The 22,044-nt window shown below is 34.1% G+C and overlaps 1 protein-coding gene across 1 annotated transcript in view; it reads right to left on the bottom strand.

The window, feature by feature from the left end:
* The window catches only part of LOC138710622 (serine-rich adhesin for platelets-like), a 66,017-nt gene extending 51,994 nt beyond the window's left edge, over positions 1-14,023 (bottom strand). Inside the window, exons 1-5 of the mRNA XM_069841640.1 lie at positions 13,709-14,023; positions 12,481-12,549; positions 7,981-8,115; positions 3,650-3,843; positions 114-294 (exon numbers count right to left, since the gene is read on the bottom strand). Of these exons, the coding sequence (XP_069697741.1) occupies positions 114-294; positions 3,650-3,843; positions 7,981-8,115; positions 12,481-12,549; positions 13,709-13,972 (843 nt within the window). The 5' untranslated portion in view covers positions 13,973-14,023. The remainder of the gene's footprint in view (positions 1-113; positions 295-3,649; positions 3,844-7,980; positions 8,116-12,480; positions 12,550-13,708) is intronic.
* Positions 14,024-22,044: the final 8,021 nt, after the last annotated feature.

Here is a 22,044-nt window from a genome sequence, read left to right as displayed (position 1 = left end):
ATTAACTCTGTATATAAAAAGGCAAAATGTCTTAATCATTTTAATTCATCAAGTATAAGACGAAGCTGTGAAGTTCTTGCATTCTTGGATAGTATTATAAGTACATTACTTACGGGATCAAAGTCTTTAAATGATGTGCTAACAAATGCTTTCTCAATTTCGGGATAATCTTTAAATGAGGCGCATAGAAACTGTCTATCTTCTTTAACAGAGATAAAACGGAAAATAAGTTCCAAGATGTAGGCCTGGAAATTATAATCTCCACATGTAAACAACAGTTGTGGCAGTAACGACCTAAAAAAAATAGAACATATATTATTTAATACCACCACAACATTTCACATAGAGATTTTTGGGTCTTCACACTGTGATACACCATGATATTGATAGAAAAAAATCTAACATTTTGGAAATGTCTCAGCTCACTCATCAGGAAATCAAGTAAGGGAAAAGCTTAGGTGCAGTTCTACCCTAAGATCACACATGATTATGTGTCCCTTCATTTAAAAAGATTATATTACCAAAATAATAATTAATTTAACAACAGCTTTTTCCCAGCTACTTTCTTCCAATCAATGCTATTGTATAAATCCATAGTGATAACTAAACTTGGTAACAAACCAAAGGTAACATACAAAGTAGCGGTTCGTGCCTAAAATGACAAGTAGTTCACTACTTTTATGATATTACATAGTTTTCCAACAAATTAAACAATATCTCATTTCTGAAAAATTAAAAATATACTACAGTTCTTTAAAGTAGATAGTTGCCTTGCCTTAAAATAATGATGACGATGATGATTAATTGTCTTTGAAAGAACATAGCGATTTTTCCTTACATTATCATTCTGTCTTGCAATATTCTGCCTCACAGTTGAGCTAAGCTATTGCCTAATTTCTGTTCTTCCAAGGACTGATAAATCTAGGCAAGCATTCTTATGAGCAATAGATTCCTCATGTTTCTTAATTTTCTATGTAAAATGGTTTAAATCCGATACACCAGTGCATGTCCAGCTCGTATCTTTACCCAAATAGCAGGCACGAGAAAAAAAAATAATTTATTTTTAGATTCACAACCGCAACTCCAGCTGTTTCCTTTATATTTTTTCATATTGAAAGCCCTGCAAAATGTCTTACTTCGGCTTGTTTGTACTTGCTTTAAATCGAGTTGAGATAACGGCCTTCCAAACTTTTTTATTTTACACTTATTTTCCTAGATTAAAACTGAAAAATTTTTATTTGTAAAATATACTGAACACTATTCATTTTGTTTGGAAACGAACACTGGTCACATTCACAGATGAATATATTAAGACTAAAACATCAAGAAAGGCTAAATGGACATTTAAAGGATTGTAAGAAACCATTAATAAATACGACAATCAATAACACACACATACACGTGCTAAATGTGTGATCTCAGCTACAGATTGGAGCTAACTTCTGGTTTGCATCACGAAGTCTTCCGCGTGTCGGCTGCGCTGGTCCAAACACCAGTGCAACCACACGTTTGCCATGCAGCATTTCCCCTTGCCTCTCGCCCCGCACGCAAGTCCAGAAGCTGACTCGAGAAGGTTCAGAGGATAAATTGAACCTCGGAAGCATTCGTAAGCATGTATTCGTATATGTGTGCGATCTCTGCGGTTCATAGGTTTTTATACGACAAAAATACATCAGAGCCACAAGTAAACTCATTAAAGATAAGCAAGAAACAAAGAATAAATTGATTTAAACAATTAAATTGTTTTTCCTGGGAATTCTCTGAACCATTGAATGCAAAGAATGCACTGCTACTGAACATACAGTTTGTGGCTGATTTTCCTAATGCTGTTACTGAATCCTTTCCTTTCATCTGAGGTCAGTGGGAGGCAATTATGGCTGTTCGTATTCAGATTATAGCCTTCTTGAATTAGTTAATGTTAGTTGTCCCTGGATGATACTACCAAAATAAAAAAGAAATGCAGTAGGGGTGCCGATGGTATTCAAATTCGATTCAATGTACTGTAACGCAAAAGTACCATAATTTCATTGACTTCCAATATCATGCTTCCTTATATGTAGCCTATTGTAATTTCTTTCATTTCTACAACTGTACCACATTAAGTTTGAAATTTTTCTTTTGCTATTGTTCAAATTAAATAAACCGAGAATTCAATTTGAAATTAAGGGAAAACATATTGCAACAATGAAAATATAAAATAATATGGAACATTTAGTAAAGAAATCATTTTGCTGTCTGCAAAAAAAAAATAAAATGGTGCACAACAGTGGCGTATGCAGAACTTTGTAAAGGGGGGTGGGAGGGGGGTTCATTATTTAAATTGTTAATAATTTACATTACAGGTACTTCAAATGTTGTGTATGTTTTATTATTTATTATTATTATTATTATTATTATTATTATTATTATTATTATTATTATTATCATCATCATCATCATCATCATCATTCTTGTAAATTTATTGTATCACTTGTGCTGGGCTATCATTGGCCCACGGCTGTTGACCAGCACATTAATATTATAATAAATAATTGAATTATTACTATTAAAAATATGAATTGCCAAAGCACAAAACTTTAAACAAACATTTCACAATAAATTCAATAAATAAATGAACTGATGAATGCCCTCTTAAAATGCTTTAAAATCAATAATGCACAAAATTTAACATATGCACTGCAGAACTGTCAAAACAACTTTTTCAATATGTTTCACAACAAATTAAATTTCATTTTGTGCCAGGTTCATTTTATTACAAGATCAGTACTGGGCGGTAGGTCTCTCTATGACAAAGATCGCATTGTTATAATTCGAACGTGCCACATCACCAAGCACAGGGATTATATTGATCACAAGAAGTGATTTATCAAATTTTGCATGACCCACCACTTTTAAAACTCAACAGCTGCTCACATAGGTTCCCTTGTTCCCTTGTTGGAGTCCTGAAGAATATGTCTTCATTCTTGAATACACTCTCTTAACACTTATAATCACTGATTAACGTTATGACTGCTTTAGGTTAGCAGTAAGTGTCCAGCAATTATATTAGCAGCTAGTCATACTGCCAGTGTTCCAGGTCGAATTATATTTCGACAATGGCTTCAGACAATGACGGACACCACGTCTAAACTAACCAGCCAGGTAATTTTTATAATATTAACATAGTAAGGCAGTCATAATGTTAATCAGTGAAGAATATGTCTCCGTAACGGACCCACAAGATAAGCTGTCTCTTTCCTTGCCTTCCTTTGTGATGGAGTTAGCAAGTAGCTCCATAAAGTTGGAGATGTTTCAACAAAAACCAAAAAATTAACACGAATATTGCACCTCATATAAAACAATAGAATAACATGCGATATTAATATTTACAAAAAAGTAAATATAAAAAATATAATAAAACTAGGGCATTTTAATGGTCTCTTAAACAAGACTTCCACGAAAATCTCTGAATAGATTTTTTTTCAGTATCACAATATTTCATTCTTAAACTTCTTATAATGAGAAAGCAGAAATTTTAAGTATACTACAGTTGACTATGCTGTATAAAATCAAATAATTTTATTCAAAGGATTTTTTTTTTTTTCGTGTAAGTTACTACGTGAAATGTATCAAGTATTTAAAAAAAAAATAAACTAGCAGAAGAACTTACAATTGATGATGAAGTGTATGAGCAATTTCTCTTCTTATAATTCGACTTGAATGAGACAAAATAACACTAAAAGAATCTATAATATTTCTGCGTTCAGTTACAGGAATAATCTCGTTCAAAGTAATTTTCAGTATAGGTTGGGACAGTATCTTCACTACTGATGTCTTCACATGTGAATGTTTCAGAGAGGATATCTGTGAAAGAAAAACGCTCCTAAAACATACAATTTTTATTATACAAGTAGCAAAATATTAGTTTAGTAAAATTCAATTGTTGTGGCTTAGCCTTTATATAGCTTTTAATAATATTGAGAAACTTAATATGCTTATTAACATTTTCACGAAAATTATTATTCCTGGTATTTTATTAAAAATAAGTATAATTAGATTAGTGCATCACGTATCACATTGTTAGTTTAACAATATTATAGATCACAATAAAATTTTGAATGCATGTTCAAAGTTTCAATAAATGGTCTGTTTGCTATATCATATACACTGCAAGAAATGAAAATAATTTAAATTACATTGAAGTACTGGGTTGATTTTTTTAATAACGAAAAAAGCATACAATATTTCTCAGCTAAACATTTTACTGAAAAAGTAATTTATAACATAACATGGAATATTTACATCTGCTTTCTTTTATCACAAGATGTTATTAAGAAAATAAATTCGCACATTGATCTGAGATGGAGATTTACATAGGAATGAATTGGAAAGAAAAAGAAATTTAAAAAAATCTAAAAATAAAAAACAAATCATAATAAAAACTTTGGCAATGAGAATTGTGAATGAATGTTACTGGTATGTTCTATTACACAATTACTCACAAATAAGCGAGAGAATTTACAAAATATATTCTGCAAAATACAGCACATTAAAATAAAGTGGTATTAATTTTATTTTGAACAGTATCAGAGCAGGGCTAATTAAACTTCAGTGTTTCAACATTTTGTTTAATCTGATATAGTGATCAATATGACTTGTTTTCTAAACTGCATGTGCATTAGGCTGTATAGAAAATGGGCTTAAATTCTTGTTCTGAATTTCGAAGTGCGACACCACTAAAAAGTTGTACATATATTTAACACAAGAAAGTTCTTATCATACATATTCCGAAGTAAAAGTTGTATTAGTTTTAAAAGCAATGTGTCAAAATCTGGATGTTTAAAAAAAAAAATTGACTGAGAAGCAGTGACCATGAAGTTTACTTGATTTATGTTTTTATGACAAATGTTAAAGAGAAACTTTTCGCTAGGTGTAGGTTGTAACCCTGGACATTTTGTCAGTTTCTTGGTTACTACCTTGAAATTTTATATACATACAATAGGGCTTCTATTAAATTCTACAATTTAGAATATTGTTAGAGATTTTTCTATTACATGTACTGACCACTGGCGCAGTGTTTTTCTTCTCGGCAGTTTGGAATGTCGCAGCTGGACTCATGTTAAACCTGCTACTTAAAATGTGTATAAAATTGTACCTTATAGAAGATGCTGAAATTTCGTCCTCCTTCGGTTAAACAGGTGTTGTATCGGGAAAACACACTCTGATTGACATGATTAAGTATATTTAACCTCACAATAATTAAAATGCTCGATTCAAGAACAATGAAGAGTAGACAAAGTGTGTTCTACTCGTAAAAAATCGAACAGATTCGTCTTGTGCTAACAGCACACTTAACTTCAACTTTCCTATCATGAAAAGGGATTTCTTGTACAGTGTGTGGATTTTTAGAACACCAATAACGAGTTTGATTGTTTACACGACCAGTAAGGTAGAACCACGCCTTGTCTGAAAAGAACATGAGCTGTGGGTCGATTAAACCTTCACTCACTGATGAAAAAAAAAACACAATTTGGTACTTGTTTTCCTACTCGTTGTAACAGTTTGCTTTGTAATTTTATATTTTACTTAAAATAATATTAAGAACAAAACCTTGTCAATCTGCGACTGTCTTTCAGCTGAACTGTAATGAGCAACCTCAACCCACATCATTCAGAGCGTGTCATTGTATTGCACTCCACATACACCAAAAGAAAGTTCTAGTGTGACTTTTTTTCCTAGTAAAGGAATGAAGCCATTGTTGAAGAATAACGTCATATCTTTAGTTACAGCACAAGCATTAAGTTAAGTGTGTGTAGCTTAATAAGAAAGACAGCACAAGTATAAATGTGACAGTTTTACAGCAATCCTTTTTTGAAGAAAATTGTCACTTCTTTAGCTAAGACTTTTTCTGTGATAAGGTGAATATTTTTATTAATTTTATTATTTGAAACAAAAGTGTCACTTTCGAAGTTGTGACAGCTTTCGTGCTAAAGTGACATAATTATTTTAAAATACTTTAATATTATTTTAAAATACAGTATATCACTTTACACCTTTTCCCACGGATTAAGTTCCCATGTTACTATGTTCTCTTTTACTTATGTGACTATTCTTTTTCAGAGGGAACAGTTTCTAACTATGAAATTTTGAATTGTGAAAGTTTTCGTTTGACTAACTTGCTTCTCTATAACAGAATGAGCATATCCATACTAGAATAAAATTACATACTAGACAGAAAGTTGTGTGGCAGAACAAGAGAAGCATTTATTCATAAGTTTCCTGCCAGCCCAGTTCCAACACGAAAAGCAATATTGAAGTTAGTGGATAAGATTAATAACACAGATTCTGTGACTGAGTGCAAAACAAGATGAAGATGTCATGTGTTTACAACAGAAAATGATGAAATAGCAACTGGCTTTGGAACATAGTCCTCAAAAATCTCCTTCCTGCACGTTATGCACGTCAAGATGAACATACGATAACGCAGTGAATATCTCACCATTGCACAACATTAATGCACTTCTAATGAAATCTCACTCACGACACAACACAACTGTTCTACTCCGATTTTCTTTTATGTTTTAAAAATAGTAGGCCTTATTTATGACGATTTCAAGACTTTGTCAGCAGATATTGGTTTCATCAATGTGCTCAAGAATAATGATGGAAATCCTTTCAAAATATGCTAAGTGAAAATTGTAAGAGTAGAAAAAGAATATGTTAGAAAAGTCTTTTACAAAATTCCCTATGCAGAAACAGAATTTAAACATGTAGATATTTTCAGCACTAGAAGGAATAAGTCAAGTATCAGCTTCAGCAACATTTTTGGCAAGATTGTTTTAAAATCAACTTACGGTATCAGAGTAAACAAGGAATTTCTAACAAAAAAGTAGAGTCTAGTGTCACTATTAAAAAAGAAATTATTCCAAACATGTAGGGCCCACTTAGGTACCCTTCTATAACGATTTGTAATGATTATAATTTTAATACAGTCGACTCCCGATAATTCGCGGTAATTAATGCGAAATATCGAAAATTGCGAATTATTCGCAAATGTTTTTTTTTTATTACTGGTACAGTATTATTTAAAGTCCAGTAAAATTTAGGTACTCTGACAGGTTTAATTACTAAACTACCCTTCAAAATTAAGTGTAAAATATAAAACAGTGCAGAACATTTTAAAACATTATAATACTCATATTACATAGTAGTTACTGCAGTGGAATTGAATCTTAAATCAGAAACACAAGTTTTACAAAATATCGTACGACATTTTAGTTTAACAAAATAATATCATCTTTCTCTTCTTTTAGAGAATTATTGTTAATTTTTTCTTATTTTAGAACGAAAATTTCTTAAGAAAACAATGCCTGTAAACGAAAAGTCATCACAATTTTCCACATACCACAAAAGCATATCAGAAGTGATATTAGCTTGGGCAAATGCAACTTTCGTAACTTCCTGGCTTCATCCTCGTACTCTTCGTTATCTACGCCATCCTTTCCAGTACCTTCCAAACTCATCTTTCTTGCCTGTATCCTTGATCTTCCTTATCAACTTCTAACCATTTGAGAGGAGGGGAAGAGTGTAAATTGAGTAAAAATGGAAGGGACAATTATACTTCGCCTCCCCCTCCCAAGAAAAGAATCGCGAATTACCCGCAAAGCGAATTAACCACACGTGAATTATCGGGAGTCGACTGTAATAATATTTTAACTCCAAAAGTATAATCTATTCTACAGTAAAAGTGACACAAGTCAAAATAAGGGGTGAAAATTATACTCTTCAGGGGATAATATTCAGTTATGTTCACAGCAATGCATGAAACATGCTTTATATCATTAGAAGAAATTAGATGCCCGGTTTCATAATTTTGCTCATTACAAATTTCCTAACATATTTTTCAATTGCTTTTCTTGAAAATTCATATTTGTTTCAGTTGTGTCACTTTTCTTCCAGGCTAGTGATACAAAAACTGTAACATACCAGTATAGTACTTACATTCATCACATTAATAAATACGGTACAAAGGGAATGAAATATATCAGTATTGCTGAACATTATACCAATGAAGTTCAAACAAAGCCTCAGTAAATGCACAAACTCACTATGTAACTCTTCCCAATTACATCGATCCTGAAACACAAGTAGTATTACATTGGTTATAGGTGTTTTTAATCTCCAAAAATATTTTTGTAATCATCATTATAATCTTCTTCTTCTTCATCGTCGTCATCGTCATTATCATGATGTGATTATATAATTCATAGCAAGAACATTTTTTACATTCTAATTTTATCATTCTGAAGATTTTTACTACTATCTAGTAAGAAGCAAGACTACATTCTGAAATTACTTGATTAATACTCAAAGAAAAACAATTTCACAAAGGCAAATTACTGCAATGCCTTCACCTTAAGAGCAATCCAGGCACTGGCAGGCAGGCTGTAATCTCAAGCGGTAACATCCAGCAGCATTGTGCAATAATTGAACTGTTAAGGGGCCTGGCATGCATTCCTTTTACCCATATTTAGTGTTAGTTTATCTTCTGTAAAATTAATTGAATGACGTTTATTTCCTTACCTTAAGACATAAGATGTTCAAAGCGAAGAAGATTTGAAATATGCAATCCAATTCCTGCCTTGAAATGCTGGAGATCACAGCCCGAATGTTTTCTTGAAGTTTCTCTAATGTATGACGATTGTTCACATAAGCTTTATGTTTTAATATACCCCAAAGAAAATAGGCACATGGATTAAGATCCGGGGAACACGGGGGCCAATTACGATCACTTGGTCACTAAACATACGCCTTAATTCCTGCATAGATCGCTTGATTGTATGGGCTGTTGCGCTGTCTTACATAAACCATCCATAATTTTAAAAATTGAGACAATATGTCATTGATGTAACGATGAGAATCTACTGTGTTATAATGGAAGATTGGCCAAATTATTCTCCTGGAAGTAATCGAATACAACACGCCAACCTTAACATCATGCAGAGCTGCTTCGTGAAGCACATGCGTATTTTTGTCACTCCAACAGTGATTATTCTGTGAATTTACATATCCTCTTAAATGCAACCATGCTTCACTGGTAAAGAACAACAGTTCGGGATTGATTATGCCATCATGTATGGAATTTGAAAGCCAGTTACAAAGATTAATTCTAACATCATAATCAGGAATGTTCAGTTTGTGAGCTTTTCTAATTTTATAAGGCTTTAAATGTAAGAATTTCGTGTTTTTATGGGCTGATCCTACAGACACTTACCTGTGCAGCTACATGCGAGACAGATTTGTTCGGACTCGCCTCTAAGAGTGCTCCTATACCATCAAGCTTTTCCTCAGTTAGTACAGTACGTCTCTTATTTTTCTTCTAAACTGAACCAGTAGTATAAAATTTCCTGAATAGTCTTGAAATTGTGGCCTTACTTGGGATAGTTGCATCAGGGAATTGATGACGAAATTTAAGACAACTTTTGTAGGATTTGTTCTTCGCATACATCAAAAGGAAAAACACCTTCTGATCAGTGGTAAACACCATGATAAATTTAAACTTAAACAGAGCACAGTTCACCAAACATGTTAATGAAAACTAAAGCTGACCAAACACATATACACTTTACAGAAGAGAAACTAGACTGACCTATCCACACACCTGCCCACCTGCCGCCACACAACATTGCTGGGGTTTCCCGCTATAAAGACCGGCTTATCGCCCTTCCGTCTGTCATGACCAGGGTTGCATCTTAAGTTGAAGGTTCTGTATTTTAAAACTGACCTATGTTAACATAGTACTATGTGATCTACATAGTATGTGCAGTATATGACTATTATACAGTGTGTCTAGAGATAGAGTCGGCCGTGACGGTGGTCTTGGACTGGGCGAGAGTTGCCGCACCTACTGCCAGATATTGTCCACTCTACAGTATCTCTAGACGCACTATACATACGAGGGTTGATTCATAAGTCATGGCAACTATTTTTTATTTCTCTAAAATATGCTAACGCAGAAGATTTAATATGTATGTTTGGAAGTATGTTACATGAACTTCTTAATGTTGTCATCAGATGGGGTATGACACCACCAGTCTGGACATGATCATGCTCCCTATGTCAGTCGTCTGATGACAGCGGTGCGTAATGGAAATAACCAAAGTTGAACAGCTTTCATACATCAAGATAGACATTCTCCGCAGCTGCAATGCATGAGAATATCTTTCAGAGCTACGGGAAGCATTAGGCAATCGTGCTATTCCCCATCATACAGTGGCAAAGTGAGAAAGGAGAGTCAACTGCCGACCTGCGTCACAGTGAACATTCTGTATAAGTTCACAAAGATATATTGGTGGCTGTGATCGAGCAGTGCCTAATGTAAGATAGGTGCTGAACAGTGATGGAATTAGCCCAGCATACAGATATTCCTGCATAGTCAGTGCGCCGAATTCTACGATAGGAATTAAATGTACGGAAAATTGCTGCCAAGAGGGTGCCATATCACTTAACTGAAGTATAGAAGTGGACACGATGTGAGACTTGTCATATCTATTTGCAAAGGTTTCACCCTGAAGGAAACAGCGTGTTGAACTACATCATTACAATAATTGATGAAACATGATTATGAGCATACGAACCCGAATTGAAATGACAGTCCAATTTACCATGGAGACACAAGGTACGACAAAATCCGTCACTCACAAAGCTGATGATTATTTTTGCCTGTGACGGTTAAAGTGTTTTAGTGTGTCATCCAGTTTGCGAGGGACAAACTGTAAATGCACAGAACTGTTAGGCAATGCTATAATCTTACATGACAACGCTAGACCTCACACAACAGACACAGACTTTGTTTACAGCATTGGGGATGGGAAGTCTTGCCACACTCTCCCTATTTTCCTGATCTAAATCCTTGTGACTTCTCTCTTATCCCTAAGGTGAAGAAGCCATTGTGTGGGAAACGCTTTGCCTACACACAAGACAACATAACTGCAGTTCTCGGCGTGAAGTAGCACACATTAGCAAATCTCATGCAGCCAATGGTATTTTTAGTCTTCCTCGTCAATGATAACGAATCGTGAACAACCTAGGACACTATTTTGAAGGATGTTAAACAGCTTGTACAATTAATGACGTTAACAGGTTGTACAGGAATAAAATGATGATTTCAAAATGTCACATTTGTCCTTTTACTCTACCAGAGATTACTGCATCCATACCATATGTGGTGCCAACTTTAAATAGTACATGTCATACACATTCAAACGTATATATTACATTTTCTGCATTGGAGCATTTTCGGCAGAAAAAAATAGTTGCCATTACTTATGAATCAATCTTCGTATAATAACATTTTCTTATATATACACACAAACACAGTGCGCCAAAAAAAGGCACAGAATTTAAATGGTTATATTCCAATAGCTAATGATTTCACTTGAAACTTTATTCCACGGGCAAATTTCACAGTTCTTGTAGACCGGGAAAGTGTTGTAATATTTAATTTTTTACCATTTATTAAACATTATTTTTTTATCTTTTGTAAGGCAGTACAAAATCGATCATTTATGCCGAACTAAGCATTACAGTCTTACGAGTTCAGCAGGCCAAGCTGTTTGTTGTGCTATCATAATTTGTTTTCTTCCCTTTTAAGTTCTCATTTTGTGAATAATAGGTCGCTTAACGAATGAAGACAAGATTTTCATTAAACATTTGCACCAATATGATAATTTATCTGCCCGTCAAATTGTAAGGAACTACACTCAGCGAGAATGGTCTGTTTCAAGTGTACACGGACATGATATCCCTCCTGAGAGATTATTGCGTGAAAGATTCCATTTCTCAGATTCTCTGATGGTTTCTGCTGGAGTTTCAAACGAGCTCTTAATCCTATGGACTATTTTGTATGGAGTCAACTACAAAAAGCAATTTACTACGAAACAAGAATTTGTAATATTGAACATTTAAGACATCTTCTTGAATGTTGGGACCGGCTTGATCAAAGACAGATAACCAGTGCTATTAGACAATGGAGAAGACGCCTACAAATGGTTGTGTGGGCAAATGGCGGTCACATAGAGCATCACTTTTAATTTTAATTATTTGAAAGATCATTAATTATTATTAATTTTACCAACATTCAGTTTCTGCATTTTGAAGTACTGGTAATAAATTGTCTTCAAAAATCACATTTTTCACATCATCGTGTATTGACCTCCATAAGATTTTAATTGAGCCTCAAAAAAACATACTAAAAAGTGCTGCTCATCTTTGAAGTCTACTATTTCAAACAGTGTATTCATTATAAATTAATGTTATGTATTTCCGAAAATGGAGTATTTCTAATTTTGTGCCTTTTTTACCTACTATATGTGTGTGAGTGTGTGTGTGTGTGTGTGTGTGTCTACATATATATATATATATATATATATATATATATATATATATATATATATATATATATATTACTGTATATAATACTCTTATCAGAGTCAAACTTACATCCTGGTTACAAATATGTTGCAAACAATTCAACACAGATTGAACACCATCAACACCGACAGCAGAATCCTGTAAAGTTATAGAAAAGAGTTATAATTCACACTGATATTTCTAAGTATGGCATATATAAGTAGCTCTCTTCGAATAATTTATGTTAAAATATTCATTTAAAAACAACAATAAAGAAATCCATAACTCTAAAGTTTCAATATCGTATAATTTAATTTTGTTATTTCTTTCCACTTATTTTCAACTGAATAGCTGATCAAATAGGATGATATTACGTTCTGTATTTTAAGGGCAATCCTGTCTTTAACACAAATATATCGCGTCACTTCTAATTCATTCGCAGAATGCCAATTGTCCCATATTTTTAAGCTTATGATTCAATAATCTACTGGTAATAAATGGGTAGAAATTGTGAAGAAAATAGTCAATATATAATTTCTTGATAAATGAATACAAGCATAGCTATAATGGCTGGAGGGGGGGAGGGATCGTGCTAACCATATGATACTCCCTTCCAGTTGATAGATTCAGAATTGTCAATGGATCTGCTATGTCAGTTTGCTTGACCAAAGATCGATGGCCCTGTAATCAAAATTGGAATTGAAAGTGGGTCATGCAACTGCACTATCATAAAAAACACAGAGCCCATATTAAAACGTTTATAAATTGCTCATGAAAAATACTTCCCAAAGCAAAATCTCCAGAATAATAGTCCCCTGTTCAGAACTCTGTGTAAGGACTGACTTGGGACTAAATCATGATTTGACTATGAAAATACACCTAGGCACACATAAAATTAAAATAAATCTATTAAACACTGATTTCATTTTTTTTAATGATTTACTTAGATTATTTATACGTTGAGATGTGTTTACAGTATTTGTGTCCCTTATTCTGGTCTGAGATATCTAGCAAATCTGGATACGAAATTCTTAAAAGATATATTGTTATGCTTGAAAGCAATGTTGGATATTCTATCACTGAATAGTGATGAGATACTAATAAGGAATTGGTGTAATGATGGCAGGGGAAACGGAAGCATCAAGGAATAAAGTTAGTAGGTCTATATTATCTCCATAATTACCGTACAAAATAGAGTGCAGCATTCAACTATCAGTAGGCCACATTATAACAGGAACTGCATGAAGATACTTTGTTAAAAACAAATAAAAGATAACAATAACATACAATGAAAATTACAAAAGCCAAGGGAACTTACAGAAGCTAACGTAGTCTTCTCTACAATTTTTCTCAGAGAATTTATGGTGTCTATATGTATGTTAAAATTTCCATTTTGTATAGTGTTCACAATTCTCAAATCATTTTCAGCAAAAGCTGACAATTTCAAACTGTCAAAGAATGAATCCATTGATAATTTCTCTTTCTCAACCTGTAAGTACAAACGGACACAAGTTTTATTACAAATTACAATAAAGGACAACCAATATTTCAACCACCTAACCATACTGGTACTTCTTTCCATTGATTAATTAACAGGATAGTCTTACTTATCTAATATCTGATAAAGATTCATTTCTATTTTATCATAAGACATATTTACTTACGTCCTAAAAATAATATAAAAGTTTCAGATGGAGTAAAATAATCTCTATTAGAAGTGTTTATTTGTAAGTATTTACATTGACGTAAGATCAAATTATTTTTACAAGGTAACAGGAAATTCTTCAAATATTTAGGCCTATATTAATCCAGTTATCTATCTCTATTCTTTTATTTTTCTTTATTTTATTACTTTTTGGTCAACGATTCTTTTTCCTTTTGGTGTATGATTCATGATATTTGCTTTGGATATTTTTCATCATTCATTCGTTCTTTGTTTTCTAGCCACAGTATATAGTGTTTTATTTGTTTATTTAATTTATAAATCTGTAATTGATTTCTCGTTTCATTCTCAAATCTCCATCATCTTGCCACTCTTAAATCTTGCCTCAGAAACCTCATTTCAGATGGTTATATAATCTACTTTTATCTCTAGATATCATTGTGTCCACATCTCACGACGTTATAAGGCTCCTGAAACTGCAATAGTCTTATAAAACTTCAACATTGTTTCCAGACTGTCATCAAAAAGTTAGTGTGATCATGAAGAGGTAAAAAAGTTAATTATGCACTGTTTGAGAAGATACTAACAAAAATCACATCCTTTTTTAAAACTGGTATTAGTTGACAGTGTCTAGTGCATGGTTGTCGTCATTAAGGTATACTTAATCACTCATATAATGGACATTACATAGAAAATTACTAAGCAGAATGGCAGAGTGGTTACAGCCTCTCTTTCCCCTTTGCATTCAAAGACAAAGTTGCTGATGACTCTAAGTATGATACTAACTACAAAAGTGTCACACTCCTTTAGGTTGGTTTTGGTAACACAAGCTTTGACATACTGCAGAAACATAAAGATCATTCCCAAGTAGTCCTGTTTCCACAGCAATATGATATCCTACATTCCAAAATGCCATCGACGAAAGAATAAGTTTATTATTCTCGTTTGGAGCTTTTATTTTTTGGTCCATTTTTTTGTTTCTTGTTACAAACTGAAACGAACTCCTAAAACTACCACATACCTTATTTCGATATTATAACTATACTTAGCAAGTACTGGCAGCAGAAGATGAGAAAAAGCAGTCTTCATTATACAGTATACAGTATGTATGATCTTTTGTGGAATGAAACTTATGAATGAAGCACCAGATAAATGAGACCTATTATACATTGAATGGATCTAACTTAACCTGCTATAGTACCTACCTTCTCGTCATGCCTGAAATACACCCCTGTACTTACCTATATTACCCTACCTATCTACACAACTCTCAGCTATCCTAACCTGACTTCGAAAATTGTTAATAATTATAACGAAGTTCTATCTGTGCGTTTACACGATTGTTTTGTTAGGTTTTGATGTTTTTTTTTTTTTTTACTTTGTTCTGAAGAATTGTGCATAATAATATCAGATACGGTCTTCCTCATGCCATCCCATGTTAAAAAGTGAATCACAGAGACTAGAGAGACGTACATACATTCAAATAATTGATCTAAATGGCCCAATCTACGTTGGAAATACACAATACAACATATACTTACTATAAGTATATACATACAGTACCTACATAGAAGGCCTATATTGAAATTGTCCTTCTTTCCTCGAAAAATTGGGTAAGATATTTTCTCGTTAAAAAACAGCAATTCATTCATTAGGCCTGTTCATTTTCTCTCATAACGTCTCCCTATTGCTCTCCAGTCTGTCGTTATAATGTAATGCAAGTTAGTGTAACTTTGGGTACGGTAATTATATGACAATTGATGCTGACACATTCTGTCTACCGGTATCACGCTCTTTCCACTTACACGATTTCTTGTAATATTTTGTAGGATTATATTTTCTACATCAAGTTTCACCCGAATCTGCCTGCTTTTTATGCAGTCCTTTCATAACTCCCAATAATGTTGGAAAAAACATAATTTGAGCCTCCTTCAATTGTCTCTTCTTTTTTTTATTAAGGAACGAGGATTCATCATTATAAATGCCGGTTTGCTTTTGATATGACGAAATCAGGTGAAGTGTCAGTTTGCCCGTTTGTTTCATGAAACTTTTTAAAATTAATTACCGATAAATGTTATAATTTATACGGTTAACTGATTCGTGTACGGTACCTGCACCTTATAATACGAGTATGTATAATTTCGTAAGTAACACTTCAATCTATTCACATCGAAATTGTGCTTACAAGAAAGACTCAAGCCGTTATACGGATTCTAGGCTATAAAGTAATAGGCCTACTCACTTTACCCTTAGGACTATTTCTTTATCAGTAGCAACTTAAATATATTTAGATTCCAGCGTCTCGAATAATCTTTGGAGAAGTTTCAGTAAGATTCAGGGATATTGCACTAAAATGTTGCTAAAATATTGTTATTTATATACGAATTAAAATTACAATGTAGTTTGAACTCTCAACACAGCACATTACTGCGTGGCAGAAGAGAATTCATAATTGCGAGAAAAAATACCTCTGTATATTTCTATTATATAATCCAAGGGCAATGAAGTAAATCGTATTACCTTCATAAAACACACAAATGTATTTTTGTGCACGTAAATTAAGATGAAGACATCACCTAACAATAACGAACATAAACAGACGCAGATAAAGCTGATACCGATCTGCAAGCTGAACTTACAGTCACGGCATCTTAGGCATTATGAAGTTTCGTGGAGTTTGTGCTCGATAATTTCCATTGTTATGTACACATCAATGAACCGAAAACCTTCAATTATGTACAGTAACTTAAATTGTAATTCAATTACAACTCACAAACTAACAAAATAATTTAATTACAATTACCATCATAACAAAACAAAAGAAATTGAATAAACTGAATTTGTGAATTATGTTAATCTTTTAAATTACGCATTTCCCTCCATGATTGAATGATTTATCGATACCTCATGCTTTAATTTAGGGTATGTATATTTGTAATATTTGTGAATTTAATACAAAATCCCGGACGCCGAGAACTTTAAATGCACGTGTAATTTAGGTCAATATTCAATACTAATATGCAATAGTTTAATAATTTCTATCACACTAAAGCAAAGACTTCGAATATTATTTTTGATTTATGTTATTTCGTCTCTTTCTTCGACACAGATCGTTTACATAAATTTACCTCATATGACACAAATATCTTGAACCTATGCCCACGGTAACGCCAATTTGAGACGAAATTTGAAATGTGGAGAACATTGTAGGCTATGAAGATGACACATACTTTCTCATTATGGGTTTCCAAATAATAACGTTCTGTATCACCTTACCATTGATATTCCAATTTCTAGTTTAATTCATTCGTTCATTCCATAGTTTTCTGCCCAACGGCAGGTCTTTCACTGCAAACCCAACATTCCCCAATCTTTCCTATTTTCTGCCTTTCTCTGTCTCCGCATATGATCCATATATTATCTTAATGTCGTCTATTATCTGATATCTTCTTCTGCCCCGATATTTTCTCACATTCACCATTCCTTCCAGCGCATCCTTCAGTGGGCAGTTTCTTCTCAGCCAGTGACCCAAACAATTCCTTTTTCTCTTCTTGATCAGTTTCAGTATCATTCTTTCTTCACCCACTTTTTCCAACACAGCTTCATTTCTTATTCTTCTGTCCATTTCACACACTCCATTCTTCTCCATATCCACATTTCAAATGCTTCTAGTTGCTTCATATCCATTAGTATTGTGTTCTCTTTTGCTAACAATACCTTATCATGAACAAATCTTATGCACTTTATTCTTCCTCTTACTATCACTCCTCCCATGTTCTGAAAACAATTCTTCACTAAATCCTCCAAATAGATATTGAAGAGTAGGTGATAAAGGGCATCCTTGTCGTACTTCTCTCACTATTTCACTTCCTTCAGACATTTCTTCTCCTATCCTGAATTTGACTCATTTAATATATTTATAGATTACTGGACAGTCTCCTATCTTTCCAATCCACACCACTTTTCTTCAGGATCCCCATCAGTTTATTTCAATCCAGCTTGTCAAATGCCTTTTCTAAATCCACAAACACTATATACACTTCTTTATTCTTCTCTAGGTATCTTTCGCAGTAGTCCAATTGCATCTCTTGTACCTTTTCCCTTCCGCGCACGCACGTACACACACACACACAAAAGAAAGAAAAGCTGTTGGGAAACCAGTTATTCCAATGAATATCTCGAAAAAGATTTTGTTGCATGTTTTCGATATCGGTCACTATTCTAGTATGTTTACTGAAGCATGGATAAGAAACTTTCATATTTCTAACTGTCCGAAAAACCTAGGACAACAGCAACGTTCACACAATGCTCCATGACTCAAATACCAAATGGTGACGAATGATAATGTTAACACTTGAAGAGTTCAGGGGGGGAAACAATCAACGTCCACTTCTGGTGAAACTCATGATTTTGATGCTTTGTTATTTTAGGGATGGAATACTATATTCCTTGTAAGCATCTAAAGTCTGATTAGTGGAATATGTAGCTAATCGGCGATGTGTGCATTGGAGGGAGAAAGGAATTGGCCACACTACCCCATTATCTCCTGGCCTAATTGCCTCATGAGTGGTGCCTTATTGGTGTTATTTATGAGTTTCAAACCTGTCTTCAGACAGTTGACTAAACAACAATACTACATTCCAACATGACAAATTTTGGAAAAACACTCACAGTCCATATATTTTTTTAATTAGTTAAATATTGTGTGTTATTAGGAAGAGTTGAAAAATATTTAAGTGGTAGCAGCCCTGGTTGCTGCATTTGTAATTTTTTGTTTCCATTGTTGTGGATTGTATTTTCATATTCATCACTCTGTTGCTGTTGGTCAAAGCTTTTGTTACTGATTGTGTAATCATAAACTGGAAAAAAAAACGTGATTGAATTCGGTAGTTCCAGTGATGAAAATGTGACAGTTCATCACAGTAGAGGTAATACTGATACAGTACAGTAGAACCCCAATTATCCGACATCCTATTAACCGATTGACGTATTATCCGACTGTCTCTCGCTCACTCTTTTTTTTTTTTTGTTACAAAAACATATGGAATACTACTGTATGTTATATTAGTACGTATTTTTTTTCTAGAGAGTGTCATTACAAGCCTTTACATTTCCAGTTTGGTCTACTGTTCGAGTTGTCGTACTGTACAACTTTAAATAAAATGTATTCCATGAGTGTCAAAAGAAAACTATAATTGAGTGATTTGGAGAAAGAGAAACTGTGGCTCATCTCGCATCAGAATACGAGACTGATGTTACAACTGTGCACCATTTAATAAAAATTAAGGATAAAGTATGTACTGTATGTAAATCTACAGCCATTACAAAGTGTTTCCTTGCCCATTAAAAACACGTCCTTCACAACCAAACATAAATTAGTGAACTTTTGATCCACTACCTAGCGTGTTAAACACAAGACTACGGAGGAAATTACGAAACTTCAAGTATTATTCACTTCATTTACGAAAGTATTTTATAGTGCGGATTATCCGATTTTTTCGATTAATCATTCAGTCCACCCACTTCATTACCACGGATAATAGAGGTTCTACTGTAATACAAATTTCTATTTTTTGTTTAGTATGCTGTGTCTTATGGCAAGTCTTACTGAAGGGCAGCTACCCTTGTGGGAATTATGTATATAAGATCGAAAGAAGGTAGATTTACTAATGCCAGTAAATTATTAGGGCTATGATTCATATACCTGGTAAAGAAGATTGTAAGTGCAAGAGACAATGTGAAACAGAAGCGTGATATCTTAATCCAAAACTTTAATTTACTTTGTGACAAAAATAAATAGTGCTCATTTTTGTGTACCTTAATATCAGTTCTGCCAGTGAAACATAAACAAAGGAAACCAGAGGAAGACAGAGATCACTCATGCCTAAAAGGTATGTGTTCTGAGGGAAGGAAAAACTATTGAAATTCCATTACAAAGCTTTTTTTAAACATGCATGATATAACAAATCAAAATACAGTATGATCAGTAGTAGAAGTAGAACTTTTCACTCCTTGGTGGAGCATAGGGCATCAATGAGAACTCTCTATCTGATCCGAAGGCTGTCAAAATATGATTACAATTACTTTGAAAACCCTCAATCTGACTCGATTGGCTGTCAAAATATGATTACAATTAAGAAAACACTTTCTACTACTGGTAATGCACTTGTAGACTGTCGGAGTACGAGGCGTGTTCTTAAAGTAAGTTCCAAAAGGGTTTAGTAAGTAAACAGGAAGATATTTACAAACCATTTTTGTTGCATTGTATTCCCCCACACTTCAATTACTTCTCAACATAACCTCCACCATTATTTAGGCATTTATCGAGTCGTGGCACAAGTCTTTCTATCCCCTCATTGTAGAATTAGCCCGTCTGTGATGCGAACCACTCCTGCCGTTTTCACTTCATCGTCACCTTCAAAACATTGACCACCGAGGAACTTCTTGCGGTGCAGGAAGAGATGAAAGTCACTCGGAGTCAAATCTGGGCTGTAGGGGGGTTGGTCAATTTGTTCCCAGCCAAATTTCGAGATGAGATTTTGGGTGCCACGAGCTGTGTGTGGCCAAGCATTATCATGAAACAACACAACTCCGTCAGTCAGCATCCCACTCTCTTATTCTGAATCGCATGACGGAGCTTCTTCAAGGTCTGACAATAGGTTTCTCTATTAATGGTTTCACCCCGAGGCAAGAATTCGATGAGTAGGACTCCTTTTCTGTCCCAAAAAACAGTGCACATGATCTTGCATGTTGATATGGTTAGTTTGAATTTTTTTCCTTGGCTATGCAATGTGCCACCATTCCATGGACTGCTACTTCGATTCAGGTGTCATGTGAGACACCCAAGTCTCGTCACCTGTCACAATATGGTCAAGAAACTCATCGCCTTGCTCATTGTAACGTGTGAGAAAGTTCAATGCACTGGAAGCTCGTTTGGTTTTGTGTTCCTCGGTGAGCATCTTGAGTACCCATCGTGAGCACAATTTTCGATATCGTAATCAATCTGTCAATTTTGTAGAGAACACTCCGTGACGTTTGTGGAAAATTCAAGGAAAGTGAAGAAATTGTGAACCTCCTGTCCTCATGAATTTTTTCGACAGCACGCACCAAATCATCATTGATCAAAGATGGCCGACCGGTACGCTGCTCGTCATGCACAGAGACGCGACCCTCGAACTTCCTAACCCATCTCCTGACCATTCCATCACTAATGGCATCATCACCATACACCTCACAAAGGTGACGATGAATGTCAGCAGGTTTGATGTTCCTTGCATTCAAGAATCAGATAACAGACTGTATCTCAGTCGGCGGGGTGCTCGATCACTTTAAAAATTTCAACTGATCACAACTAACCACACACACGCGCGTGCACGCACATACACACACACACACACACACACACACTCTGGAGCTCTGAAACTGAATGCACAGCTTGCCTGAGGACTGAAGAAAACACGTATGTGCAAAATAACGATTGCAGCGATGTGATGGCTATAATTGAAAACGGAACTTACTTTAAGAACACGCCTCGTACTCATAGTAATAGGTGTATGAAGAAAAAGGATGAAGCAGTTCAGAAACTAATAAATCACATCAGTCCTCTTCAACGGTTATCTTCTCACTATAGCCTACACAAATTTTCCAAAAATTTATCTTTCTGAGGAATTGGTGTTAAAAAAAATTACATCAAATGTACACAGACGAAAATCCAGAATACCGTTTCATATGAGTTTATTCAAAACATTTTTCAGACCAAGTTTAATATTGCATTTGGATATCCCAGGTCTGATACTTGCTCCATCTCCAATGAATTCAAAGTAAAGAAACAGTCTCTTTCACCTGCGATGAATTCAAAGCAAAGAAATAGTCTCTTATTGCAAAGAAGCTTAATAATAGTAGCACAGCAGTAGATGAAGTGGAAAGGCTAGAGACCCTCAACTTATTACATAAGAAAAAAGATGAAATGTTTTATGAACAGAAGCGCAATG

Source organism: Periplaneta americana, chromosome 12 (assembly GCF_040183065.1).
Source record: "Periplaneta americana isolate PAMFEO1 chromosome 12, P.americana_PAMFEO1_priV1, whole genome shotgun sequence".
Taxonomy (NCBI): domain Eukaryota; kingdom Metazoa; phylum Arthropoda; class Insecta; order Blattodea; family Blattidae; genus Periplaneta; species Periplaneta americana.
This window is presented reverse-complemented; position numbering and strand designations above follow the sequence as displayed.